The sequence below is a fragment of the Nyctereutes procyonoides genome, unplaced genomic scaffold (assembly GCF_905146905.1).
Source record: "Nyctereutes procyonoides isolate TBG_1078 unplaced genomic scaffold, NYPRO_anot_genome, whole genome shotgun sequence".
NCBI lineage: Eukaryota > Metazoa > Chordata > Mammalia > Carnivora > Canidae > Nyctereutes > Nyctereutes procyonoides.
The window spans coordinates 27546742-27557572 of NW_026575046.1; the positions used below are offsets into that span (position 1 = coordinate 27546742).

The following is a 10831-nucleotide window of genomic DNA, read 5'->3' on the forward strand; positions in this document are numbered from 1 at the left end:
TGGTCAAATTTAGAGTAAATAGTATGAGTAAGAATAAGTTTGCTACAAAATATATGGGTTTTTCTGGATGATGTTCGGACTTTACCTAAGCCCTATTACAATGTAATCACAATTTGTGCAAGGTTCCATGTCTCTCCACATAATAAATCTATGTCCAAATTGAAAATAGAGAGAAACCAAATATGATAGGCACCTTTTTCCACCAGGAAAAATAATATGTATTGCCATAGAGCAATGAACATCTTTGGATTCTGTCTGCAACTTTATTAAGTTCTTATCACTTGGATATTTTTTACTTTTTCACCATTTATAACATGAGTACTCATACAGATATTGAAGATAGTTACCTCCTGTAATGAGTTCTTTATTGCATATACATATAAAAAGTGCTAAAACCATAGATCTGGTCTCCTCAAATTGAGAAGCACTTTTAAACATAGGTGTGAAAAACCAACATTCACGTTCCAACACTACTGTCTGGAACACTTGTGGTGAGAAAGATTAAACTTTCAAAGTCAAAGCTCAGTCTTCAGAACCTTCTCCCTTCACCAGTCAGAATATTTCATCTAAGCTTCTTACAGCTATTAAAATGATGAAGTTTTCTTCTTTTCCTCTATTTTTCCTAATTGCTGGAGCTTACATGACTGCACAGTGTAAGTATCTCCTATACCTACCACATCTGTGCATTAAATGAATTTCTAGTGATTGTGTTGTTACTGTTAAATTAAAATGATTTTTCACAACCATGTCTATCCCTCTAAACTTTATTATGACTTATATTTATCATTAAATCATTAAGTTATATACAATTATATATTATTAAGTGTATTATACAATTGCTTATCAGTAAAATTATAATAGCTATTAGGTGATTGTAGTGTTTTTTAAATCTTTGAAATGATATAATGACTGTCAAAAGAATTACATGAAATAATCTTCTTGGATCTTTCATATTAAATCTTTGGGTCTTCTTCTGCAGGTTTCAGCATGGAGATTATTGGAGGGAGAGAAGTGTTGGCACATTCCAGGCCATTCATGGCCTCCATTCAGTACCGCGGCCAACATCTCTGTGGAGGAGTGCTGATTCACCCACAATGGGTGCTATCAGCAGCCCACTGCCGCCCTCGGTGAGTACCTACTCTGGGCTTGTGTGTTTTACCTCCACCGGCTAGAAGCGAAGCTCACTTCTCCCAGAAGAGAATTATGTTTCTAACATTCTAAGTTTAATGAGCACAGTAATGTTTGATGAACAGGGATGTAATGTCAAGGGGTATGAATAACAGTTCCATCATACATATATGTGTATTTCTTTCGTTGAAATATAGTTGTCATATCATATTAAAATTAATTTCAGGTATAAAACATAGTGATTCAATAATTATGTTCATTATGATAGGCTCACCGTGATTAAGGGTATTATTGACTCAATTCCCTGTGCTGTATTTTTCATCTCTGTGACTTCCTTATTTTTAACTGGAAGTTTGTAGCTCTTAATTATTTGCCCATTTTGTTCATCCTCCCACTCCTGCCTGCTGGCAACCACCACTTTGTTCTCCGTATTTGTGAGTCTGTTTCTCTCTTTTTTGTTGTTACTGTTTGTTTTGTTGTTTTGTTTTGTTTTTAGGTTCCACATATAAGTGAAATCATATGGTATTTGTCTTTCTCTGGCTTTTTTCTTCAAGCATAATGTCCTCTAAGTCCATCCATGCTGTGGTGAATGGCAAGATTTTGATCTACTCTCAGCTTCTCTAATTACTGATCAACAGATGGAGTTTACTTTCTCTCTTGCACATCCGAGTTTTCATTTTCAAGGAGATCTGGGCACTTCTCCCAGGCAGGCCATTGGACAGATCCAAGTCCTCTGTGGAGGGCCAGGGAAGGCAACAACAATGGTAGGAATTGGAGCAGCGGTGTTCCTGACCTCATAAGGCAGCCTGGGTTTGCACCTCTACTTTCCCATTTTACAAAAGGAGAATGATAATAGTAGTTCCTGCTTCATGGGGTTTGGAGAATTAAATAGTATCTATTTGAATATTTTAATATGCTTAGCATACAGTAAGCACAAATAAGTTGCAGCTGTTATTGCTATATGTAGGAGAAGCCTGCTTTGTTATAGATTTTTAGACCTCTTATGTTAACTCCTATGCCCCACCTCCCACCCCAGAGGCCTGAGGCCCACAGTTTGGGAATCACAGCTGTAAGGGGGCAACAAGCTTCCCAGCAGGCTAAAAAAAAAAGTTATAGATGATTTCTACAAGGAAAGAAAGATCTATTTCCCTGAGATGCTTAGAACAGAAACTTTCTCAAAGTACATTTCAGTCTGCGATTCTCTTACCCCAGCTAAAAAAGTCCCAAATTCTTGGGAAACTGCAACCTTTACAAAAGGAAAAGCCATAATAGTTTGCTTGCCAGGCTATGGAACAACTGAATTGATTTGTTTCTCCATGTCGATTGCCCCCATTTTAATAAGACTAGTCACAAATTTAGAAATTTTGAAGCTTGCAGAAAGTGAGAATTTCTGCTTTATTTCTAAATAGCAAGCTACTAATCTCCAGCTTAATATGGCTACTTCATTCAAATGGAGTTTTAGCTGTCATAGAAATCACTATTGTGTCCCTATCATTTCTGTCCCTTTTAGAGCACTTGTCTCCCGGGGACCAGCCAGACAGAGGGTGACTATCAAAAAATGTTCATTCATTTCAAAATACGTACATCTTCAAATATCCTTACAGCACACATTCAGGTGGATTCTAACTTCCCCAGACACAGACCTTGACTTATTATAAATGTTCAACAAAGGCTGGATAGAAAGAAGAAGATAAATCAGAGGACTTTCTTTTTTTTCTAAGCCATAAACACAGTGTGTGAAGTCCTTCACAAGCCAATAAAGTGCTATCCAAAAGTAAATAATATTATTAATTTGAATTTAAAATTTTGTCAAGTGAACTTGACTTGATAGGAGTGCGTCCTCAAACTGACAAATTGGGGAAAAGAGATCTTGGAATAAAAAAAAAAAAAAGAAAAAAAGAAAAGAAAAACCAACTCTTGCTAAATACCATTTTAAATGGCCAGAGTTTAAAGAACTCCAGAATATGTGGATCAAATTTCCTCTCCAGGACACTTGGGTGTAAAAATGTAGGCGGTTTGGTGCTTGGAAAAATATTAAGCTTTATGAAATCCAAAATATTTATGAAATAGTTTAATGGTGGCTTCCCACAAATGTACTCCCAAGTATCCTGGGGGAATAGCTTACTAACTCCAGGCTCAGCTCTCATGGTGAAGGAAGCCAAATCTGAGGTGCCCCCTTCTCTCTACCCATCCACGCAGTCCTTACTGCATCTCTTGGCCCTTCTATTTAGTTGCCTTGCCAACTATAAAAGGAAACCCATTAAAAAACTTCTTGTCTAATCTTTTCAACATTTCAATTTATCAGAAGCAAAACTTTCACCAGTTGTTTTCCACTGTCTTCCTGAATTCCCCACACACACTGAGCCCCACTTCTCTCACCTACCTGGGCTATAAATTAGATGAACTGGCACAGCCCCTTTCATGTGGCTTCACCCCATCTCAGACCACTCAGGGCATCCAGAGTGGAATGGTGAAGGTTCAGGCCTGGGCTCAAACCAGATGAGCTGCAATCCCACTTGTATTTGCATCCTGGAGCCTCCCCTTAATATCGATGGGGCTTTCTCAAGTTTGTGAAGTTACCTGAGCATCAGTCTTCTCATCTGCAAAGTGGGGATAATCCTAATATTGAGGGACAATATGTAAACTGTTAGTACAAAACATGGCACAGCAGAGCAACATAATAACTTTTATATCATGTCATCATGTTATTATCTGTACCTTCCATGGTAGTCACTGAGGCACAAGTCTGATGACCAAGGCATGTTGAGGATGGGACTGTAACAATCCCTCTCTGACAGCCAAGTAATTCCTTCCACTCTTAGACTAAAAAGACCTCCAGGGAGTAAGGACTCTGTCTTTGTCAGCCCTGGAGGAGTGGGCCAAAGCAGAAACACAGCTCAGTGTCAAGGTAAACTGGCAGAGGAAATAAGGGGCCTGATGGGGCTTGGCATGGGGCTTCCAGAAGTTTCATGGAAAAGAACACTGGACTTGGAATCACAAAAGCTCGGTTTCCCTACTTATCATGTGTGTCATCTTTGGCCAAAGAACTCTTCCATCAATTAGGGCTATACAGTACATCAGCTTGAACAACACTGTGAAAGGGTTCTTTTTAGGCCCAGTAGAAATGATGTTTTGGGGTACCTGGATGGCTCAGTGGGCTGACTGTCTGCCTTCTGTTCAGGTCATGATCTCTGGGTCTTGGGATCAAGTCCGGTATTGGGTTTCCTGATCAGTGCGGAGTCTCCTTCTCCCTCTGCTCCACCCTCCTTATTTGGTGCTCTTTCTCTCTCTCTCAAATAAATAAATAAAATCTTAAAAAAAAAAAGAAATGATGTTTCAGTAGATAGAAAAAGATTATTTAAGCAACACCTTGATTCCTGCTCTACATGTAGTTTTGTTCTAGGTAAGTCCAGGGTGGAACTCAGAAAGCTGCATTTTAAACATGCATCTCCAGATAATTCTGAAACAAAGACCACCCGCGGAGAAACCCTACAATAAACAAATGAAAACACTGCTTTATTACTTCTCTGTGTGAATTCAGACCTGTGTTTAGCTAAGGAGGTGGCATCCTAGAACTCAGGTAATTCCAGGTATCCTGTGGGGAGAAAAATTGACCTTCGTAGTATAGATTACAGCTGAAGTGTATCAGGAAATGGAAAGTCCAAAACCATTCATGGTCTGTTTGCATTGTTTTGAGTAGTAACATGTCCCAGTGGAGAGAAAAATAACCAAAATATTTCAAAGGCATTAACTAATCAAGGAAATTGACAAAAGATGAGGAAAACCAAAAATTTTCTCAGCATCCATCCCCTAATCAAAATTCATCTTCTACACCCGCATTTATACTCCACAGCCATCCTTGTGTTCATTATTTATGCATGTATCCATCTTTTCTGTTAAAGCAGTAGTCCTGGGGATTTGTTATCATTCTCCACTGTCCCCTCCCCCCAAAGTTTGGGTTTCATGAGTATGTTGAATTTGAGTTTAAATCAATCCTAGGAAATCTGATCCACATCCTTTGAGAAATTTCATCCCCATCCTGATTTTGCAATAGGCAAACTTTTCAACAAATAGAGCTGAAATTCCCAAAATAGACCAAAATAAACTCTTTTGGTAGAAACTGAAGAGTGGTCATTCCCAGCAGAGCCCTACCATATGCAAACCTACCCCATTGTAGTCCTGAGCTTATTTTTCAAACCTGATACAACACTTTCTTCTTTTTTCTGTATGTTTCTGTGGCTTTTAATTCCTATTAATCTTTAATCTGAGTGTGTGAATGAATGTGTGTGTTTATTTATTTTAATTTAAAAAAAATTTTTAGATGTTATTTATTTACATATGAGAGACACAGTGACATAGGCAGGGGGAAAAGCAGGCTCCTCGGGGGGAGCCAGATGTGGGACTCCACCTTGGGACCCCGGGATTGCCCCTCTGAGCCAAAGGCAGATGCTCAACCATTGAGCCACCCAGGTGCTTCTGTTTTTATTTTTAATTGAAGTATGGTTGACATACAATATTATGAGTTTCAGATGTATAACATAGTGATTTGACAATTACGCACATCATGAAATACTCACTATGAGTATACTCACATACTGTCATGAAAGTTATTGCAATACTATTGACTATATTCCCTCTGCTGTACTTTTCAACCCCTTGAGTTATTTTATTTTATTTATTTATTTTTTTTAGAGAGAGAGACAGAGAGACAGAGAGACAGAGACACAGGCAGAGGGAGAAGCAGGCTCCATGCACCGGGAGCCTGACGTGGGATTCGATCCCGGGTCTCCAGGATCGCGCCCTGAGCCAAAGGCAGGCGCCCAACCACTGCGCCACTCAGGGATCCCCCCCTTGAGTTATTTTATAACTGAAATTCTGTACCTCTTAATTCCCTTCACCTATTTTGCCTATCCGCCCACCCCTCCCCTCTGTGACCACCAGTTTGTTCTATGTGTCCGTGAATCTGTTTCTGTTTGTTCATTTGCTTTGTTTTTTTTAGATTCCACATATAAGCAAAATCCTATGGTTTTTGTCTTTCTCCGTCTGACTGGGTATGGAAGTTTTTAATGTAATCTATCTTGATCCCTTTTCCAAGTGACAATGAAGCAGTTAAATGTAAACGAGTGTAAGTCTTTTTAGAATCTTCCCTGCTTTCTAACGGATTTGTAGCTGATTCCTAATGGCACACATCAAAATGGGATTTTTTTTTATAGTATGCTGAATGCCCCAAGGTGTTGTCAAGATCTCAAAAAAACTTATTTCTATTTTCATAACTAGAGGTAAATATAATTTTGTTCAACATGCAGTGAATCAAATCAGTTGTGGCACTATCAAAACACTGGTACTGGAGCTGTATATTACTGGGGTAAGACAAAACAAAACAAAACAAAACAGAAAAACATCTGTTGTTTCTTTATCTTACTCATCTTTTTATATCCTCTAAATTTCCACAATGGAGTTATCAGTGGCTACTAACCCTACAGTATCTATATTTCAAATCAGGAGTGATTTTTCACCTTGAGGAAAGCTTTCTATCCTTGTCTGAATTATCTTTCTAATTAACAGGACAGAACATAGCTTATCTGACAGCCACATAATGGATCTTATTCCCCATGATGCCCTGGGTTGAGGTCTGGATATACCAGATTAGCAAATGCACAGTTGAGTCTTTACCTTTTAGTTACTAAAACAGTTAATGTTGAGAAGATGAAAAAGTTCTGGAGATTGATGGTAGTGATAAATGACCAACAATGTCAATATATTTAATGCCATGGAACTGTGCATTTAAAAATGGTTTAAGTTATAAATTTTATGTTCTGTATATTTTACCTTAATTAAAAATTAACAATGGTGGGTATAAATCTCAACCCACAACTTGAGAAACATAATTTCATTTTACATATATTAATATAATTTTGTTGTAAACTTGATATCAGTCAATTAGAATTTTACTTCTTTTCCCCACAGTAGGATATAAGTAGGATATAAGTCCTGATATTCTTTTGCGATACTAGGGAAGCGGGGTGGGTCTGAGAGAAAGTCTTTTGGCCTTTGATATCATTCATTCATGCTTGGGTCCACTAAGACCTCTGTCACTCCACCTAATCCATATAGGTTACCTTGGAGATGGTCCTTGTTCCTGTATGTCTTCCACCATTTCTCTTCCTCACTAGGCTATTTGGGATTTGATCTATTACTTCTATTCTTTCTTTTTTTAGGCATGAAAAAGTCCAGTTTTTCAAAGTGATTTTAGGAGCACACTCTCTCTCAAAGAATGAAGCCTCCAAACAAACATTTGAGGTTGAAAAATTCATACCATTCTCAAGATTAATATCACATCATAAGTCAAATGACATTATGCTGATTAAGGTATGTAGTGTTGCCTTCCTTCCATTTCTCCAGCATTCTTATACACCATAGTTCAGTTGTTACATAAAAACATTTTGTTAGCACCAGCCACATGTTTGAGGTAATTGTGACATATCCTGGAAGGGCCCATTTTACTCCACATACTGCTTTGAAAGAAACAAGAATTTATCACCAATGCATCAGGTCTGTGTTTAAACAAGGAAAAGCAGCCCTGATGCTCATATATGTGGGAGGGAACATCCCAACAAATCCAAGGATCCCCCTTTGAAAGCCTTTTTCCCAAGTGCTTTTATCATTAACAAATAAAAAATACAAGTCCTATATGCAACAGAGACAAGTGAATTCAGGGACACATAAGTGAGTTATAACTTAGTCTAGACCATACTTAGTTTAGTTCAAACTTAGTCTAGACCATACTCAAGGGTCTTATCCTGCAGGAAACAGCCCAGCCCTCAAAGTCATGACCTATGGATGTTATTCCACAGAAAACCATCCAATGCAGAGCAAAGGCCAGTTTGCTTAAGACTGGGCAAAATTCCTGCTCTGTCTAAGCTCCCTCCCCGAGCATCATTGAGCTCTACAGGGGTTGGAGAGCATTTCAGAAAAGCAACAACCACAAATACAGCTGCAGGCTACCACCAAAGTAGATTCAAGAAGAGGGATGCCTTCCTAGACCAGAGGGACCACACATATATTGCTCAGACTAATAGCAGAATACTACTGGGAATGAATGATCATTTATTCTCTTTTCAATCTGTCAGCTTCACACGGCTGCAACGCTTGACAAATATGTCCAGCTGCTCCACCCAAGCTCCAAAAATGATATCAGAGCTGGAACAAAATGCCAGGTTACTGGCTGGGGAGCCACCGACCCACAATGTTTAAGGATCTCTGATACCCTTCGCGAAGTCACTGTTACTGTCATAAATCGAAAACTTTGCAACAGCCCAAGTTATTACAACCACAACCCTATTATAACTGCAGACATGGTATGTGCAGGAGACACCAGAGGCCAGAAGGATTCCTGCCAGGTAAGAGTCTGCCAGTGAAATAGGCATCTCAGAGCGCTGGGCTATATGCAGTCAAGGCTCCATTTGCTCCCTAGCACAAAGGAGAGGGACAGAGAACACAAAATCACAACTCCAGAGAGTTCCTCTCCAGTCCTGCACTGAGTTCTCTGTTCTTTCTCATCTACCAGTGTGAACAACTCATAAGAACGTCCCCAACACATAAGTACTCATTCAATGTCTGTTAATCAGGATGACAGACTATATCTGATAATGTTTACAGGCTTCTTCTGGGGGATGTCACAGTCCTTAGAAAGCCTAACTTTGGCTGAGGTCACTAGTGGTGACTGAAAGATAACTCCCTCTCTGCGCCCCTCCCCCCAAACCCACCATTCAGGGTAATCAATAGAGAGGTGTTGGAAGGCTCAAATGCAAGAAGCTCAAATATATAGTGTGTGTTTCTTTTCTTTTTTTTAAAGATTTTATTTATTTATTCATGAGAGACACACAGAGAGAGAAAGAGGCAGAGACACAGGCAGAGGGAGAAGCAGGCTCCATGCAGGGAGCCCGACATGGGACTCGATCCTGGGACTCCAGGATCACACTCTGGGCTAAAGGCAAGCGCTAACCCGCGTAGCCACCCAGGGATCCCCTCGTGTGTGTTTCTTAAATAACGTTGACACATTGACTAAAAGGAACAGGAGTCATACTTTTCAGAATCTTTTGTTTCCTGAGGCAGTAAAACAACATAGGTGTTTGTGATTACAGGTGACAAATCACACAGATGGATTGATTACTAATTTTTAAGGAATTAGAATGCACTATTCACATCATACTGTATGAAGCATTGTCGAGCGGAGAGCATGGTGATTTTAAAGATCACGTGTATCTGCTGTGCCCCAAGATTGTCATACCCCTAAGCCTCTGTTTCCATGGCAACCAGACCACAAAGTGCTGCAGTTCACAATGTGAGTGACAGCAGAGGCAAAGGCTGCTCTTCAGATTTGAAAGCCCCCTCCTATCACCCTGTGATTTTCCTTGACAGAATTTTAGTTACATGTTTAGTTCTGAGTCCTCAAGAATCAGTTCACTGAGGATGGATTTACGAGGTGCTGTGTATGTGCAGAACATTATGTTCAATTATAGGTGAATGCAAAAACAGGATAAAAAATAAGAGTCCCTGACACCAATGTATTTACTACGATACATTTCTCTTTTCTGCCCGTCTCAGTAGCAACTTGGTGTCAGCTCTGTGAGCACCAAAATGAAGTTCACAACTTAAACATTTCTTTCATTTCAGTGAATTACTTTAAACTTTCTATCTACTCATTCCTTAATGAATAAAGTTCTATATCATTGATTACCGATCTTTGTATACATATGTAATCCTACAGAGACAGGGACATGGACAGAGAGATAGACAAACACACAGACAGATGGATGGAAATATGGTCCTAGACAGACACAGGGATGTAGAGACAGACAGACAGATGGACAGAATCATTGCCCTGGCCAGAGACAGAGACAACCCACACTGAGTAAGGGGCTGTATCGGACACTTTTCAGGACACAGGGAAACCAAGGACCCACATAACAATCTTTTGAGTAATGAGTCATTGATGGCAGAAAAAGTTCAACAGCTTCTCACCAAATATCTATTTTCTTCTTTTCTAGGGTGACTCAGGTGGCCCTTTGGTTTGCAAAGGTGCCTTCTATGCTTTAGTCTCTGCAGGTCGTGAATGTGGTGATGCCAAAAAGCCTGGAATCTACACCCTAATAACCCAGAAATACCAGGCTTGGATTAAAAGCAAGCTTGAGCCACCTCATGCAGACTATGACCACAAATGATTTTCTTGGATCCACCAGTTGCTTCTTTTGTTTTCATAAGATGTTCTAGAGACCACCTTTGTCTTCCTATGTAGCGGTATGTAAAGTGGAGCACAGCTACGGTCCACTCCTATTCCTTTAGGACTGATTTTGTCAAGGAATCAAGTTCTTTTTCATATCTGTAACTGCTGTGTTTTTACTCTGCTGATTTCATTCTGAATAAAATTAGACTATGTCCTTGTCTTTTATGGAAACGGGATACAGCAAATGATATGCTCCCCTCTCCACTCACACTCCCCCAGAGGGCAAAAGGTGATTAAACAAACCTTCAGCCAGGCACCACCTGCAACCAGGTTTATGTTGTGATTTCTGCTGTGATTTACCCTAAACTGCGTTTTTAAATTAAGAAACAGTAAATTCAAACACCCCAATTCAAGTGAAGAAAAAATCATCAAGGTTTATACAAATTTTAGGATAGTACTTATTATTTATTTCTGTCA

The 10831-nt window shown here is 39.4% G+C and overlaps 1 protein-coding gene across 1 annotated transcript; it reads left to right on the forward strand.

Annotated features, from left to right (window-relative positions):
- The first annotated feature begins 549 nt into the window (after positions 1–549).
- On the forward strand, positions 550–10551 carry GZMK (granzyme K). Its single transcript, XM_055325822.1, has 5 exons — positions 550–653; positions 980–1127; positions 7347–7497; positions 8259–8528; positions 10179–10551. The coding sequence occupies exons 1-5, from the start codon at positions 590–592 to the stop codon at positions 10350–10352; spliced, it is 807 nt and encodes a 268-aa protein (XP_055181797.1). The 5' UTR covers positions 550–589; the 3' UTR covers positions 10353–10551.
- Positions 10552–10831: the final 280 nt, after the last annotated feature.

Excerpts from the sequence above, each read along its gene's own strand:
- GZMK (XM_055325822.1), top strand. The coding sequence starts at position 590 with ATGATGAAGTTTTCTTCTTTTCCTCTATTTTTCCTAATTGCTGGAGCT. Across the intron at positions 1,128-7,346 it reads GCAGCCCACTGCCGCCCTCG|GCATGAAAAAGTCCAGTTTT; the intron begins GTGAGTACCTAC and ends TTCTTTTTTTAG. Across the intron at positions 7,498-8,258 it reads ATGACATTATGCTGATTAAG|CTTCACACGGCTGCAACGCT; the intron begins GTATGTAGTGTT and ends TCAATCTGTCAG.